The 18,055-nt window shown below is 47.7% G+C and overlaps 2 protein-coding genes across 2 annotated transcripts in view; both read right to left on the bottom strand.

Moving 5' to 3' along the window:
* Positions 1–11,177: 11,177 nt before the first annotated feature.
* LOC134411594 (forkhead box protein L1-like) lies at positions 11,178–11,927 on the bottom strand. Its single transcript, XM_063145458.1, has one exon. It carries the CDS (start codon positions 11,925–11,927, stop codon positions 11,178–11,180), a length of 750 nt encoding a protein of 249 aa, XP_063001528.1.
* Positions 11,928–15,411: 3,484 nt separating this feature from the next.
* TMEM201 (transmembrane protein 201) overlaps positions 15,412–18,055 on the bottom strand; it is a 37,664-nt gene continuing 35,020 nt past the window's right edge. The window contains exon 11 of the mRNA XM_063145520.1: positions 15,412–17,810. Coding sequence (XP_063001590.1) covers positions 17,713–17,810 — 98 coding nt within the window. The 3' untranslated portion in view covers positions 15,412–17,712. The remainder of the gene's footprint in view (positions 17,811–18,055) is intronic.

The following is an 18,055-nucleotide window of genomic DNA, read 5'->3' as shown; positions in this document are numbered from 1 at the left end:
CAGGAAGAGTGGCTCTGGTATCCGGATGACTGCCGGAAACCCCACACTCTCTCCTCGGCATCAGGATTACCTGATGCCCCCTCGAGTAAGTAAAACCGGGGAGTTTGTGGGGAAGGTGGCACCTTCTTGGCTCTGTGAAAACAGCCCCCTCGGTTTCCGGGCCCAGTCCAAAGTGCTGGTTATGGCTTTGAAGGCATGACAGCATTTGGGAGCAGCGTGTGCTATGGGCCGCCTTCTCCTATATGAGAGAAGGCGTTTTGAGATCATCTACGAAGGCCTCCTCCTCGGTTTCACTGAACGCAATCAACCTGGACAGCTTAAAGATGCTGCAAAACCCTCACTTGATTTCCCTTACTATTTACATTTTCATCCTGTGATTCCGCGTGCAACTAGAGTTCAACACGAGGTTGGAGAAGGGGGTTTGACATCTTCCGTAAGAACTTAAGAGGAGCCCTGCTGGATCAGACCAAGAGTCCATCACTCTATTCCCACAATGGCCAATCAGCAGGACACGGGTGCAACAGCACTCTCCCACCCAAGTTCCCCAGCAATTTACTGCCACCTGTGGACCTGTTGCAAATAGGCGTTGAACAGCCTCCTCCAATCCAGGGCGATTCGGATGTCTCGGACTACAATTCCTATCATCCACAACCCGCATGGCCCTCTAGCCCAGCATTGCCTACACACCAGCCTCTGGATGTGCTGGAAGACACCTCCCACTGTCCACAATGAGCAGGTCCAGCTGCCCTGCTGGCTGGGGAAACTGGGTGTTGTAGTCCAACTTGCCTGGAGAGCATCAGGTGAATGCTGGTGTGTAGGATAGGGGCATAGAACTTCTTTCAACTTGAGGGCCAGATTCAATTTTGGAGATGCTCAAGGACAGACAGTCCAGTGGTGGGTGGGGCTAAAGGAGAAGGGTGGGGCCAAAGAAATAGGGCGGAGTTAAAAACACCAGCACGTTCTTCCTTAAAGTTCTTAGGAGAGGCATTTCAAACTTTTAGAATTGGGGTGGGGGGGAGAAAACACAAAAACTGGGAAAACACCAAATGATTGGTCATTGGGGAAGTGGGCGGGGCTAGAGGAAAGGGGTGGGGCTCCTTAGGGAACCCCAGACATTTGCTGGATGTTTCAGAAATGACCATGGAGGGTTTGATTATTAACAGTTCCAGAATTGCCTTGGCAAGGTATTTTATTGACACACGTCACTTTGGAAGACAAGAATTGTCTGAAAATCAGGGGTGGGAAATGCATTAAACAAATAAAAATGAAAAATATTCGAACTCCTGCAGCTCAAAAACAGCAGCTGAAGGCTTTGTAAATTGCTTGAATGCATAAATCAGCAGATCAGACTCGTTAAAGAAATGACCCTAACTTTTTCTAATGGCTCTATTGCTTTCTGGATATATCTTTTTTCATATTTAGTAGGCTGGAGAACTCTTGTACTTAGCATTTGAAATTTTAACAATTACGTAGTAATAAAAATATATAAATATATAAATGAAATAAAAGGAACATGTGGAGCATGGGATGTTCAGGATGGAGGCTCCTCCCCTGCACTGCACTTCACTAGGAAGGACAAATATCAAACCGGTGAAGCTCTCCTTATGGAGCTTTACTGGGTGAATTTCTGCCTGTCCTAAGGATTTTAAGACGCCCCGGGAGGGAAATTTAAAAAAAGCAAAGAGGGAAATAAAAAAACCCGGTGGCAAACCAGGTGCAAAAGAGGAGGCGGTCTCTGGTTATTTGGCAGAAGGGGGAATTTCCAAAGGTGCAAATTCTCTCGCACACCTGCTGATGTTTCTTTGGTCTTCTTTTGCAGCTTTGCAACTACAGAAGGAAAAAGTCAGCCACCTTATCTCCTCCTCTTCCCTCGTAGGCAGGTTGTTTACTTCGAGACCTGCTGCATTTTAAAATAAAATAAAACAAAAAACCGAAAACCAAAAGGAAGTTAGACAAGGGGGATAGAGAGAGAAATAGCATTTCCCCTTCTCCCCCGAAATTACCGCAAGCCTCTCTCAGGGAGAAACAAAACCTAACCAGCATTGCTGGGAAACTGTTGGCCAGCGAAACCCCAATGAGAGAAGAAACCCAGCCAAAAGGAAACGGCTTTCCACCGCCAGCTCAGACTCAAGAGTTTTGTTCTGAGTCCGTAGGTGAGACAAACAAGATCAAAAAGAAAGGGCTTTGAAGGTTGGGCGCTCGCGCCTCGAACGCCCCCTGAGATCACGCCGCACGGATCGTCAGCCAACGATTTGCACAGCCTGAGAATCTCGGCTGTTTTGAAATTTGAATAAAATTTGAAGGGAAAAAAAAAAGGTTGCTAGTCCTCAAGGGTGAAAGGATATGGGGGGGACATAAATAGAGCATGTGCAGAGGAGTGCTGTTGCATTAACCGCCGCTGAGAGGGGGGGAATTTGGTCTGGCACTTTCTTGGCATGCAGGAAGTGATGTATGTATTATTGCATTTATATCCTACCTTTTTTCCTCCTCCTCTCCATTTTATCTTCACAACAACAACCCTGTGAGGTGGGTTGGGCTGAAAGTCTGCGACTGGCCCAAAGTCACCCAGTGGGTTTCCATGGCCGAGTGGGGACTAGAACCCGGATCTCCCAGTCCGACACTTTAGCCACCACACCACGTGATGGCATACAAATAGGATCCCTGGTTGGCCGCTAAAAAGAAAGGCGTTGATAGACTGCACGAAATTTTGGTCTCATCCAGCAAGGTTTTGTAAGTTTCACTAGCACGTGCCACCTGTTGATAACTGTTTCTGAGTGTGGGGATAACTTCTTGGGACAACTGCTTCATGTTAAGTTTCGCACCGTGTTCCAGATCACAGGGGAAAAAACAGAATTGGATGGTGGTGTGTTTCTTCACGGCCAGAACGAGGAGGTGGGCCCCGGTCTCTTGTACCATATGCAGATACAAGAGGGGAAAGGGTGGTTTAAAGACATTTGTAAAGTCAGCCCTAGGAGCTGATAAGAACATCAGAAGTGCCGTGCTGGATCAGACCAAGGGTCCATCTAGTCCAGCACTCTGTTCACACAGTGGCCAACCAGCCATCGGCCAGGGATGAACAAGCAGGACATGGTGCAACAGCACCCTCCCACCCATGTTCCCCAGCAACTGGTGCACACTGGCTTACTGCCTCGAATACTGGAGATAGCACACAACCATCAGGGCTAGTAGCCATGGAGAGCCTTCGCCTGCAGGAATTGATCCAACCCCCTTTTGAAGCCATCCAGATTGGTGGCCATCACTACATCCTGTGGTAGTGAGTTCCACAATTTAACTATGCGCTGTGTGAAGAAGTCCTTCCTGTTATTTGTCCTGGATCTCCCACATCAGCTTCATGGGATGACCCCGGGTGCTAGAATTATGAGAGAGGGAGAAAAATGTCTCTCTATCCACATTCTCCACACCATGCATCATTTTATACATGTCTCCCCTTAGCCTCCTTTTTTCCAAGCCAAAAAATCCCAGTTGATGTAACCTTCCCCCAGTTGATGTAACCCAATGATTTACTCATTGCGCAAGGGTGTTGAGCTCTTCCAGCCCTGGGCCCGAACTTTGGGGGTGGGCGGCAAAAGGGGCATGGCCAAAACACCAAAAATATCCAGCAGATTGTAGCTTAAAGCTCTCACAACCAGGAGCTAAGTCTTAGCAGAGGTATTTCACTTTTTAGAGGGGCAAGATAGGGGGTGGACAAGGCCAGCGTTAAGGGTAGGCGCGGCTGGGCGCTTGCTCAGGCCCTACACCCTAGCAGGGCCCACTGTCACTGACGTGCTCCTCTTCTTCACCTTCCTCTCGCTCTGGTCCAGATGACAGTGCTGGTCAGGAGGAGGAGGTGGAGATGCCCACAGCCATCTTGCTCCGTGGCTCTCACCTTGCCAACTAAGTGGTAGCAATGATGACGAAGAGGAGAAGCTGGTGACAATGGTGGTAAGGAAGTAGATTCTCTGATGGAGGGGACCCATTGAGGTAGCTGGCCCTGACTTCAATTACCCTCCATTGCTTGGGCAGATACGTCTTCTGGTAGTAGTAGTAGTAGTAATAATAATAATAATAATAATATTTCTTACCCGCCTCTCCATTCTGATCAAGGCGAGGAACAACAGTAAGTATAAAATACATAAAACTGAATTAAAAAGTAATATGCATTGTTAAAACATCTTAAGATCATTTTTAAAACACCCTATGGCTGCGAGAGCCGGACCATAAGGAAAGCTGAGAGAAGGAAGATAGATGCTTTTGAACTGGGGTGTTGGAGGAAAATCCTGAGAGTGCCGTGGACTGCAAGAAGATCAAACCAGTCCATACTCCAGGAAATAAAGCCAGACTGCTCACTTGAGGGAATGGTATTAAAGGCAAAACTGAAGTACTTTGGCCACATCATGAGAAGACAGGATACCCTGGAGAAGAGGCTGATGCTAGGGAAAGTGGAAGGCAAAAGGAAGAGGGGCCGACCAAGGGCAAGAGGGATGGATGATATTCTGGAGGGGACAGACTTGACCTTGGGGGAGCTAGGGGTGGCAACAGCCGACAGAAAGCTCTGGCGTGGGCTGGTCCATGAAGTCACGAAGAGTCGGAAGCGACTGAACGAATAAACAACAAAACAAAATTACACTGGGTAGGCCTGCTGGAAGAGATAAGTCTTTATAGCTTTCTTGAATGCTAGTAGACTGTCAAGTTGCCGAATCGCCTCCGGCAGGCTATTCCACACAGTCTGGGAGCAGCAGAAGAGAAGGTCCTCTGGGTAACAGTTGTCAATCTAGTTTTTGCTGACTGAAGCAGATTCTTCCCAGAGGGCCTGAGTGTGTGGGGCAGATTGTACAGGAGAAGGCGATCCCGCAGGTATCCTGGACCCAAACCATGTAGGGCTTTAAAGGTGATAACCAACACTTTATACTTCGCCCGGAAACTAATTGGCAGCCAGTGAAGAGATTTTAAAGCTGGTGTTATGGCAAAGAGGCTAAATTTCTTGACGCCCTGAATGACTCTGCCCTAGAACACTTTGTCATGGAACCGACCAGAGGGGAGGTGATGCTGGATTTAATCCTAAATTGTGCTAACCCAGAGCCTAGTGCAACCCACTGGAGACAGTAACCGCAGTGCCATCAATTTAAAATTCATATTTAAGTCAGAAATGGCCCAGGAAGTCCGACACAGCCGCATTTGACTTCAGAAGAAGGAACTTCTCTAAAATGAGAGAATGGGTAAAAACTAAAAAGGAAGTTCAAAAGGACGATTGAAGAAGGCTAAATTTCTCCAAAATGCATGGAGGTTCCTCAAAACCACAAGTTCAGCTTGAATGGAAACTGCAGGTCAGGAAAGGTAGCACCAAAGTCCAAGAGGTTGCCAGTTAACAAGTAACAGGGAACACACCCCCCAAAATAGTATTTAAGACCTCTTTGTGAACAGCTAAAAAGGAGGCCCATGAAAGGGAGTTTATAGAACTCCCTTTCATTAGATTACACTTGGCCCACTTTTTGTGTAGCTACTGCTACTAAGAAAAGGGACTTTTCTGCTGTGGCACCCAGATTATGGAATGAGCTTCCCAGAGAGTCTCTCCTGGCACCTACATCGTGCTCTTTTCAGCGCCAGGTAAAGACCTTCATATTTCCCCAAGCATTTTATTCCTCCAGTTTCTGTCCTTTTAAACCTGTTTCTGCATTCTAAACCTTGCTACTGCTAGGTTCAAGTTGGTTATTATTTCTTGTTTTATACTTTAGTTTTAAACTTTAATATTGTATTTTACTGTCCTGTATTCCATGGTTTTCAGAGAGCTTTGGCTATTGGGTGGTCTAGAAAGGTAATAAATAAATGTATGAAAAGGGGCTCACCACCAAAAAGGCCCTGAGTCTCCCGTGCCTGCCACCAGGATTGACATTAATGGTGAGACTGAGTGAGGTCTCTGGCAACTGATTGTAAGGCCTGGGCAGGTTCATACAAGTGCAGTGGGTCCTTTGCATAACCTGCTCCCAAACTGTTTCAAGGCAGCGTGGGCAGAAATTAGATCTGGCCTTACTGGCGGACCTCATATAACATTAGCAGTAACAAAATAACTGCCCCCCACAACCATGACAAAATCGTGCTGCTGAAATGAGGAAAACCTGGGGCAACCAAGAGTGGACGCTTGTGTAGAAGGAATGTGAGCTCCATTTCATTCTGGTTGTCAAAACGCACTCCTGAGCTTAGAATCCTTTAATTCCATGTGTCTTTCGCACCCAGCGCCTTACAGGCAGGGCTTTAAAATTAGTCCTACAGTGCCACATAGTGGCAACACGCCGTAAAACGTGACAGAATATTTCTGGAATCTTTTATAAGAAAAAGAAGCACTTTTCAAAGACGAAAACTGGAACATAGCCAAGGAAGCATTTAAACGGTGCGGTCCCACACGTGTCTACTCAAAAGTAAGCCCCACTGAGTACAATGTGGTCATTCCCAAGTAGGCACCAGCCGTTCTTCTCCAACCTTGCACTCTCTAGACGTGTTGGGCTATAAATCTCATTACCTCCAGCCAGCATGGAAGCTGGATGTAGATGATGGGGGTTGTAGTCCCACACACCTGGATTGTGCCGAGTCAGGGGCAGGCTGATATATATCTATTTTCTGAGTACACGTGCAAAGGGTTGCACTTTGGAGGATGCAATGTCCTCGCTGGCAGTAAGAGCTTTATGCAGAAATATACAATTTTTGGCTCCACACACCAAATCTTGATAAAATAGTTAAGAGCAGAGACACCACACTGACAACAAAGGTCTGCATAGTTAAAGCAATGGTTTTCCCCGTAGTAACCTATGGCTGCAAGAGCTGGACCATAAGGAAAGCTGAGTGAAGGAAGATAGATGCTTTTGAACTGTGGTGTTGGAGGAAAATTCTGAGAGTGCCTTGGACTGCAAGAAGATCAAACCAGTCCACACTCCAGGAAATAAAGCCAGACTGCTCACTTGAGGGAATGGTATTAAAGGCAAAACTGAAGTACTTTGGCCACATCATGAGAAGACAGGATACCCTGGAGAAGAGGCTGATGCTAGGGAAAGTGGAAGGCAAAAGGAAGAGGGGCCGACCAAGGGCAAGATGGAGGGATGATATTCTGGAGGTGACAGACTTGACCTTGGGGGAGCTAGGGGTGGCGACGGCCGACAGAAAGCTCTGGCGTGGGCTGGTCCATGAAGTCACGAAGAGTGGGAAGCGACTGAACGAATAAACAACAACAACAACAGAATGTGGGTCCCACAGCCTATGCGGCAGGGTCTTGCTATTTACTGTTTTACTCTGTACAGCACCATGTACACTGATGGTGCTATATAAATAAATAATAATAATAATAAAAGGGATTCAGACATCAGTTCTGCTCTAGAAGTACACTGCCACTGGTCATGAAATCCCCACTGAACAGTCACAGCTACAAGCCTTTAACAGATTTCTTCTAATTCTCACAAGTTTCTAGTCCTCTTTCAACGATATCCACCCTGTCGCCATCATCACATCTTTCTCGGCAAGTACAAGCCACAAGGAATATAGAAAGAGCCCTACTGGATCAGACTAAGGGTCAAGCTAGTCCAGCGTTATGTTCACACAGTGACCAAACAGCTGCCCACAGAAAACCACAAGCAGGACATGAGCGCAACAGCACCCTCCCACCCATGTTCCCCAGCAACTGGTGTACATAGGCAAAGTCTTCAAAGGACATTCTCTGAGGTTGTTTGAGCAAATGCATTATTCGCTCTAGCCAAAAAAAAAACAAAAAAAGGCAAACTCTCCGGGTAAAGAGAGTTTTTGCCAGTGAATAGTACATTAAAAGGGACATTGCGCAACATAAAACACGTTTATTTTCCAGTAAGACTAAAAAAGACGAAGTAACAATTTTGGTATTTATCAACCAGCAAACTTAAACAGTGCAAGAGAAGATGCATCCACACACTTCACGCTACAACTAAAATGATCTCTGATTTGTTTTTCATTTGTGTGTGTATGTGTGAGTGTTGTTGCATTTGAAATATAGTTTTCAACACAGGGAGTGGAATGAAAACAACCTGTGGAGATTTCACCACCATTTTCAGCTTTCCACAACACAGCTGCAGAGTACACCCATACAGAACACATCTGGGGTACATTTTAAAACACACACACACACTTGCACTAAAAATGAAAAATTACATTCTTTCCCCAATATATTTTAAAATTAAAATAAAGAGCACAGTCCTGTTGCAGAGATCTGTTCATGTTCAGACCTGAATCTGGATGTTTTACACATGCTCAGGTCTCCGTTCATGCGAACGGAGGGGAAAGCAAAGTATTCGTGAAGTATCACATGCACAAGTTGATTCACTCCAATGAATGACTGAATGGAGAAGCATTTCTTGGGGCTGAAGTTCCATCAAGATTGCCAACTTTTTTATCAGCCTGTGCTCCTGTGCATTTAACAGTGATTTGGTATGTAGAGATTAGCACGCAGCTTTGCTTATCTCCATTTTGTGGTAAGCGTCCACATCTTGAATTCTGCAGAGCGCGTTTCTCTTAAAGGCACAGGAGCATATAGGTGTGTTTCCCTCATCGGTTGGCAACCCTGTGCTTTATATGTGGGCTTCATAGCTCCTGCATCTAAGTAATTGGATCAGGTTTCTGTATCTAACTCTCCCTTCTTTCGAGTTCAACGTTCTCACTGTAAATTGTATTCTGCCATAAAAGTAATTCAAAAGGCATAAAGAGCCAACTTTTGATTCAAACTTCAAGCACAAACTACATAAATGTTAAAGGCAGCCTCCATATTTTTACTTTTTAAACAAATACCTAAACTCCACACCTTTTCCTAACAGTACTGCCAACTTACCGAGAAAAGATTGCTCTGTACCCTACCCTGCCCTTCTGCTTTTTAGAACAGAGAACTTAATCACTCATTAAGGCCTGCAGAGTTCACCTTTGTTAAAGGCAGAGGTGCAGGACCCAGTGTAAGAAGTTGGCAACTCCAGGTTCAAAATAATCCTCCTACACTCAGACATAGCAAAACTTGAACCATCCGTTTTCCTGCCTTTATCACTCAACGTCCCACATTGCAACAGGCAAAAAAACCTACAACCATAACCAGGTGAAACCCATGGAGAATACTTTCATTTTACTCAGACAAAAATGTAAACTTTAAATTAACACTTGAAAAATCCCCCAGACCAAAAGACACCAGTAAAAAACACACACAGGCCTTGTAACAAAATATGTTCTGCAGTCAACCCGGAATAGAAAGTGTCTAAACTTTTCAATAAAGAAGTGTTTTTCACACACAAAAACAGGGAAGGGATGTTTTATTTTTAGGCCCTACAAAACCTTAATTTTTTAAAAAAAAATGGTTTTGTGGAAATGTGAGGGAAAGATTGAGGGCGTTTCACAGAACACAGTTTGTGGAAATATAGGGGGGAATTGAATTAAACAGGTCCCCAAAGATGTAACCCACAAACCTGTTATTCCGCCGTGGAAGGTGGCTCCTCCAACTTTTTTCAAAAAGATAAAGACAATTTTGTAGGTTTTCCTCTGCAAGCTGCTTCTTAAATACCATTTTCATGTTTTAGAAGGCTCCAGTTTTAGCAGGCTCCAGTTAGAAACCAAAAAGGCCTCTCAGGCCTTTTCCCGTTCTTTTCAGACTTCGAGGTCTCCAGATTTTTCACCTGAAAACAATTCTCACTGATTGCAACGGAGCTCGTGGAGGCGGGTGGCTCCGAGGTCAGTCCGGCAGTGAATCCGCTCCGGGTTTCAGTCACAACTCTAAAGGAGCTGTCCAACCTCGGAGAGCTTCTTTAGAATTCTGGCTGGTTCTGACTGAAACCCGGAGCGGATTCGCCGCCCCACCGGCATCGGAGCCACCAGCCTCCGCGGCATGAAGGTCTGAGCCAGGCTTCCTCAAACTGGCGCCCTCCAGATGTGTTGGACTACAACTCCCAATGGCCATGCTGGCTGGGAGTGATGGGAGTTGTAGTCCAACACATCTAGAGGCCTTCAGGTTGGGGAGGGCTGGTCTGAGCCAGGGGAGAGCAAAAAGTCAATCTCCATATAATTTTGGCCTTCAACTCCCAGCATTCCTGACCATTTGGCCATGTTTGCAGGGGCTTCTGGGAGTTGAAGTCCAAAACGTTCGAAGTGCTTCCTTCTGTCTACCCCTGGTCTAAGCAAGAAACTCCCATTGAACTAAATGGAGCTTACTTCCTAGTAGATATACTTGGGATCAGGGGTCCTGGATGCCACCTCTCTCTTCTCTCCCCCACTCTCATGCTTCTAGCAGCAACAGAACAGGTTGAAATTCAACAGGCAAAGCTCCTAACTGCATCTTCTAATTGCATTCGCTCCAGGGAAAAACTGCACCTGTTGGCTGCCTACCTGCCTGTGTTTGTTTATTTTTTTTAATGATCACTGTCATGGTGGCTGCTTTTAGCATTCTTTGGATTAGGGCTGCCAATTTTTCAAGCAGCCCTCACGCTTCTGCCTGATGTTCAGGAATTTAGCAGGTCAAGCTATTCAGAGTGTAGATTCAATCCTCCGTTAAACCTCTGAAAATTAGGGCACCATTAGAGGCATAGCAGCAATGGGTGGCTGAAAAGTTGGCAACACTTATGGACTACCCCATAACCCTCCTACTCGATTCAAAAATCAAAGCAAAAAATGGCCATGGGTGAGGTGTAATTTCATAGTTCTTGAGATCTCTCCCCTTGACATTCTTGTAAAAGACAACCCTTATATACCTTTACAGGCTTAAAACAAACGTTTGCCAACTGACCCGAAAAGAGGTGGCCTGACCTGCTCTTCTGCCTTTAACAGCAGTTTCGTCAGCAGAAGCTAGCCATCAAGTTTTTCAGCACCTAGGCATAAACTCAATCACTTGCAGACAAAGTGGTGATTAGAAGGCACAGGAGCAGGGTTGATCTAAACAAGTTGGCAACTCGGATCTCAAGAAAACCTCGAATTTGGGAAAGCTGTTCTGGTCAGTGCTTTCCAATTCTGTGCTTGAAGGTCTGAGGGCCAAGCTGAGATAGGACTCCCCCCACCCCATTCCCAAACACCGAGAATCAGAGCTAGAGGACGCTTTCTCACAGGACTAGAATCTTCAGGCACAACAACCAAAACTGTTCATTCGAAATTGCGCCTGATGGGTTCTCTCCCACTCCCCGCCCCCCCTTTTAAAGTGAGCATCAAAGGTCCATGCCGGTGTAGGATCTCTCCTGCCAGTTCCAACAGTGCAGAAGCGACACATTGGGGGGCGACTCAAAAGAGGCGACGGATCTGGTGGAAACGGGACTCAGCTGTTGGTGGGCTGCCCCGCCGGGCAGCAAAAACCTGGGGTAGGCTCCATAGTCGCCCATGGGGCCCATCCCTGGAGGGCTGTTGTTCATCGGATACGGCGGAGGGTGCCCCACAGCTGACGCAGCAAACAGGTAGGCGGTGGGAAGGCTCTGGTGACCGTAAGGCAGGAAATAAGAGCCCGTCCGGGGCTCCGGGTAGGCGAAGCAAGCTGAGGCCGTCGGGTGAGGCGTAGGGAGCGGGACCGAGGAGGAGAGATCCCGCGGGGGTCTCCGGACCCGTCTCCGACGGCGGTAGTTACCCCGCTCAAACATGTCCTGGAAGGCCGGATCCAGCGTCCAGAAGTTGCCCTTGTGCTGGGCTCCCCCGCGGGGCACTTTGACGAAGCATTCGTTTAGGCTCAGGTTGTGGCGGATGCTGTTTTTCCACCCTTTCTGGCTCGGCCGGTAGTAGGGGAAGCGCTGGGAGATGTACCGGTAAATGTCGCTCAAGGGTAAGCGCTGCTCGGGGCTGTCTTGGATGGCCATGACGATCAAGGCGACGTAGGAATAAGGTGGCTTTTGGAGAAGCGCTGCGTCGCTGTCTCCATCTGCGCGCTCCTTGGCCACCTCGATGTCGCCGGCGCTCGCCGGTTTCTCCATGCTTTGCTCCCTGCTTCTGCCTAAAAGAAAGGATTAGTGGATCGTGCCCTTCATCGGCAGCAAACCTCACTCCTCCCGATGGGCCCTCGAACCTGTCCTTGGTGGTCCAGGAGCGCCAGCCTGTGCGCGCCCGCACCGCATCATATTCGCTCTTTCGTGCACTCAGTGAATTTGTTGGTGAATCCACTTATGTTCCTCTGTAGAGTAGACCCATTGAAATGAATGGGGCTCGCTAGTCAGGGCAAACCCGAGCCCCGTTCTTTTCAATGGGTCTCCTCGAAGCAAGATTAAAACGCACCACCACCCTTTTCTTACCTCTCCAAAGCGCGCCGCCGTGCGTAATTGTCCCTTTCCCCGTTTGCGCCCTCGGGTCCGTCGGGGTGGGGAGCGCAAAAGGCAGCGTTGCAAAACGTTCGTTCTTCAGTGACGGGGAAGGGTCAAACGAAGAAGAACGGCCAACGCTGCGGGGAAAGGAAATCCATGAAGATCCAAAAGAATGGGTGCAAACACATACAAAATAAAACTCCTTTTGGATGGAGAAGACCGGAGGTTTGGCGCTTTAAAGACAGATCGCCGTCGTGGGATTTAAAAGGACCCTTGCCTTGATGCCCACTTCTTCGCAGTCTCTCTCATCAGATCACAATTCCTGGAGGATTTTCCCCCCCTTAGTCCTTTTCCTTCTCCTTTTGGTTTCCAGAGTTGTCAGCTCCGCAGGAAATCTTTCCGGCTCCGCTTCGCCAAACCGGGGACCGCAGCCACGTGCGCCTTGGCCAACGCTTTCCGCCTGCTCTGTTTACGCCCTTCCACCGCTTCGCTGACCTCAACGGGCTCGGGGTTCACAGACAGGTCACCGAAATATGTAACGATCATAAAGCACCCGAGTACGGACACGAGCCAAAACAATCCTCAAGGCAAAGAGGGACGTACACCCGCGACACATCGCTCCTGTCCTGAAAGGCCGCCAAGAAACATTACTTTTTAAAAAAAAAATTAAAAAGAGGCCTTCATTTGAACCCTGCACCTGCCTCCGATGCTGGGTTCCAGGCAAAAGCTTGCCAAATTAATAACAGCCAAGCAAGGTCGTCTAGAGCATGTGCAGAGAACACCTTTCCCTCATTCCCCTAGCTTCCACATATTTGGAATGGATAAAATGTGCAAAGCTGCAGGGAAAATGGGTTTTGGAGCATACGCAGAATCCCAGCTGTTCCTCTAATTCAGCAAAAGGGGCAGGGCCAAAAACACCAGACATGGGTTCAACGCCTCCAAGTTACTTAAAGGCGGGGATATTTACCCCACATGTAGAAAGCTAGCTTGTCAGTAGGTGAAAGGGTTCTGGCAGGGACAGGGCCTTCCGAACGTTGGTGGACTGCAAGTCCCATCAGCCCTAGTCAGTACAGCCAATGGTGAGGAGTGATGGGAATTGCAAACCAAAACATTTGGAGGGCTACACATTCCCCATCCCTGCTGTAATACCACTTAAGGAGCAGCGGCTACCTAAGTAGAGAACAAAAGGCACTCTGCCCATGTTCTTGGGGCCTCTTGGTTCCTACTTTGCACATTCCCTTCGCACCACCTGTTTCATAGGACAGCTGAAATTCAAAAGCACAGAAAATCGCAACCAAGAGGCCCCTAGAGTGTATGCAGAGTGCTTCCCCTCCTCGACTTCCTACTAGCCTGGAAAACACTGGATAAGAAAGCAAATGGAAGAGCAAGCCAGAGGGCTGGAACTTTAGCATGCAAAAATGTAAAGCACAGATCACACCCACCTTTTGCTGTCGGGCATTCTCCAGGTGTTGGACTACAACTCCCATTATCCACAATGGGAGTTGTACTCCAGCACACTTGGTGGGCAGCAGGTTGGCAGTCGTGTGCGCCCACACTATTTGAAGTGGTACAGCCCATAGGTTGAAGGACCTCAAGGCTTAAATCAGGTCTTAGTATCTTGAATCTACACTTGCTCTATGAAGCAATTTCTCCTAAACAGGGCTGCTGGCTCTTCAAATCCCTCATGCTTACCTTAAACCTGGAAGATTAGCAGATCCAACACTAGCCAGGGACCAGAGAGAGCTGGGTTCAAATCCCCGCCCGGCTATAAAGCTCACAGGCGACTCTCAGCCCTAACCTACCCCGTAGGGTTGTTGTGAGAACAAAAATGGGATAAAGCCCTCTGCAATGAGCAGCGTAGAAGAAAAGTTTGAAAGGGAGGCGGGGATTGAAGCCGGACGTAAAGGTTCACCTTTGCCATTCCTTTGCCCCCATAACGATGGAATAAAACACTCAAGGTTCACCTTTTCTTTTATTTTTATAATGAAAAATAATCTCTCAAAACACAGAACATAAACCTCCTGGAAGAAAATCTATACCTCCAACCTCCCACACCCACAAATTGTTAACTGTACAGGGTTGCCCCCCCCTCTTCCCCCCCCCCCCCAAAGTCCAGACATACCTACAAAATATACAACTTTTCCCAATGGAAAAGAAATCAAGCCTCAACCATTTCACCTCTCAACCAACTCTCTCCCACCCACCGCAACCCTAAAATTCAAGCCGAACAGGACACAGTGTATTTGATTAAGAGATACCCCTGAAGGCGGTTGCTTGTACATTCAGCAGGCTTCTAGTCCTCATAGAGTTCTGACAGGTGCTCGCGAGACTCTGCACGACAGGACGCATTTACACGGGGCCTGTAAACCTGGAGTTTAAATGGCCATCATCCCATGCCCCGCCAGCCACACACAGTGCCGTAGATTGAGAATAGCGCACATGTGTTTCTCTAGGAAGCTGCTAGGCGAAAAAGCATTTTCCAACTATGGAAATTTGGCTGTTTTAAAACAGATTCCCCCCCCCCCCCCGTTTTCAATCGATAGTCCTTTAAACTCAGAAGCTTCTTGTATCCAAGTTCAAGACGAGGCTGAGAAAAATCAGCCTCCCCGGCAGACACAATGAAGTTTCGTCTTTTTTTTTTAGAGAGAGGCGCCGCGCCCCAAAATATTTTTAAAAATTGGCATTATCAAGTAGTTTTCCTGCACCACGATGAATTTTTGTTTGTTTGTTTTAAGACAGTGAGAAAAAGCCAGCAATAACAAGACGAACAGGGCATTATAAATTGCCTTAAGGCGGATAGAAATTAAGACATGGATGTGGCATTTTCAAGACACCTTTTCCCCCCCCCCTCCCATTTCATGTGTTGCGCACTGTGATTGAAGCGAACAATTTGCACCAGAGTGAAAACGGCTGTGTATTCTAGCACCATAACCAAAGGACTGTTTTTCTACTCTAAGTAGAGAGTGCCAAATAACAGTTGCTTCCCCCCACACCCCGCGGAGAATCCAAGGCGGTTTGCAAGAGGGAAAGCTGCCGGTGGTATATGCACTCGGCTCTGCTTTGGCCTCTGATGAACAGGTTTGGTAGGTTTTGGGTATGGCTTCAAAAACCTACTGGACCTGTTTGCCCAGATGCAACGGTGCGACGGGGGGGAAAATAACAGCGTGGGAGCATCACAGAAAGCAAAGTGTCACACAAACCATTTTCAATTCACATAAAGCAAACAAAAAGAAACAAAACCACATCTTCCGTTTTTAGTCTATGCCAGGGCGGGCAACTCGGATTTTTTTTGCCCTACAAGTCCCTGGAGTTGTAGGTCAACACATCTGGAGGGCTGTAAGTGGCCCACGAGTGCAAAAACAGTATAAGCAAGTGGTTACTAAGCTTATTGAAAAACAATATGCAGGTGTCAAGAGATATTCTGAGGGTGTCAAAAGTGCATGTGGCGAGGTGGGAGAAATTACGGTGGGAAAACAAGGAAAATGAGGTGAAATACTTAAGAGGGGGATAGTGGGTGAAGTGCTGGCTGGGATCTTGAGGTCTTTTAACTCTGAATAGGTTATCAACCCACAGAGAAGAATACAGCGATTACAACACGTTAGAATTGCATTGCCAAGCTATCTACCTGGGCAGACAAAATGGCGGCTCAAAATGGCCGAGGTGTGGGAGAGAGGGGAGCACATGGCAGTTGCCTAGCAACCAGGAAGTCTCCCTTGCCGCTTTCGGGATAGAAAATGCGTTCAAGATGGCCGCCGTCGTGGCTTCCTGCCCCTGCCCCACGGCGGCTAAATTTACACTGCAACCTGTTTGAATGGGTTGTTTTTTTTAAAAAAAGAAACAAAATTAATTGTTCCGCAGGGGGAAATTTCTCAGAGTTAAAGTCAAGTTTCCATCCAGGTTGACTGGTGATGTTGGATGCCTACAAAAAAATGGTACACCAGGGGCAGAACTAGGTCCGTATCGAGAATTACCGTTTGGGGAAACGTGGGGGAAATCTTTGGAAGTAGCACCTATGACCTTAGTAACAAAGAACAGCAGGTGGAGGCGGCCAAACCGTGTTGGGACTCTACCATTTCAGACTGCAGGTAGAGGAGCATAACCAACTGAATGGTCCTTTATATATAAAAAAATGAAAAATCCCCGCATGCAGAAAACTAGAGAAAGAAGCGTTCTAGCCTTGCCTCTTCCCCAAACTGCTAGCTTTCTAGATGCAGGGATTATTATTTTCGAGTCAGGTAAGCCCCTTCACCTAATGGTCTGGAGTGGTACAGTCCCAACACAGGTCGACCCCCTTCGGTGAGCACCAGGTTTTTGAGTTTTCAAACATATGCAGGATTTCTTCAGCTGACCTATAGCTCAGGTTTTGGCTACTTAAGCAGGGAAGGAAACAGAAGTTGTGGTTTTGCGCTAAGAGATTCCCCTGCCCCAAATGTTCCAGGCTGGTGGAGAGAGGCCTCTGGAGCAATGCAGAAACTAATTTCTAGCCACCAAAGTCACGTACACCCTCTCAGTCCCGGCTGCAGCGTTTCCAGGACAGCATGTTGAAGAGAAATGTTCTCAGAAAGCTACCCGGATCAGCCGTCATGTATCCCAGTGACAACGGAACGTCTTGTTTACAGTAGAAATGGCGCCTCTTGGCAAGGTAAAATGGAGTTGCAATATTGGATCGTTATTTTTTTTTTAAAAAAAGAAACACAATTCATTAACAAAACTTCGCAAATGGGTTTCCGACGTACAGCAACGGGGGTCTAAATGGGGGTTCCTTCGGCACCGGAAATGAACCAGAGGGCAAGTGGTTTAAGGTGTCCACGGCGAGAGAGTAGGCGCCACGGAGTACCCCACGTCAACACAGACGTTTCTCTCGGTTTCTCCCAAAGAGACACACAGTGAAGAGCTTTCATCAGGGCTAACAAGGCCGGAAGCAAAATAGAGCGGGATTATCAAGGAACAGCAACTAAATGTCCCAGTTCTTCCCACGGATCAGAATTCAAGAAGGGTTTTGTTGGCGGCAAGTGAGGAAAAGCACCCAAGGGCAGGACCCGAGTCTGGCGCGACAACTTCACCAAACCTCTCCCGCAAACCGGTTCTGTACAACTACGGGGAAAAGGTACAACGAACTGGAAAAGCTCCGCTCTGGCTAGATATCTCTCGTCTCCCACCAACGGTCACGCTAGTTCCCTCGATCGATTCGTTGTTTCTAAAGCGTTCTGCTCGCAGATAGCGGCAAGGTCAATAGGGAGAAGACGGAGTCCTGTGCGGGGAAGAGCAGTCGGAAGTCGTCTGACAGGCCGACGTAGCGGTGGAAAGCAGCGTAGGCCCGTAGCCACGGAGATGCAGTCGGCGGAGTCCTTCTCGTCTCGGGACTGCTCTCTCGGGGTCTTTGGAAGAAAAGAGCGTGGCGGCTGAGACGGAGATGAAGAAGAGGAAGGGGGGGGATTCACCACCGCCCCGGAGACGTGGCTCAGCACAGGTTTTGGTAGAGGTAAGCCGACGTGAAGATGGCGTTGACCGTCAGGCTCACGGCCAGGAGACCTCGGAGAGATGAGCGACCCAAGCAGCCTGTACAGAGAGGCAGGGCGAGAGAAAAGACGAGGAAACACAAGAGCGAACAGATGAAAAATTCAGTTCTACGACCTGCACGAAACGGCACTCCTTCAAAGGGCTTCAGAGCCTGTTAGCCCGAGGGTCGAATTCCGTTCCGGAGCTCTCGGGGCCTGCGTTCGAATGGTGGCAGGGCCGAAGGCAAAGGGGGTATTTTAGCTTACAGCTTTTACTGCCAGAAACTAAGTCTTAGGAGAGACATT

This window comes from Elgaria multicarinata, chromosome 20 (genome assembly GCF_023053635.1).
Source record: "Elgaria multicarinata webbii isolate HBS135686 ecotype San Diego chromosome 20, rElgMul1.1.pri, whole genome shotgun sequence".
In the NCBI taxonomy this organism is placed as follows: Eukaryota; Metazoa; Chordata; class Lepidosauria; order Squamata; family Anguidae; genus Elgaria; species Elgaria multicarinata.
This window is presented reverse-complemented; position numbering and strand designations above follow the sequence as displayed.

What these genes read in the sequence shown, in the direction of transcription:
- LOC134411594 (XM_063145458.1), bottom strand. Translation starts at nt 11,927, where the DNA reads ATGGAGAAACCGGCGAGCGCCGGCGACATCGAGGTGGCCAAGGAGCGC.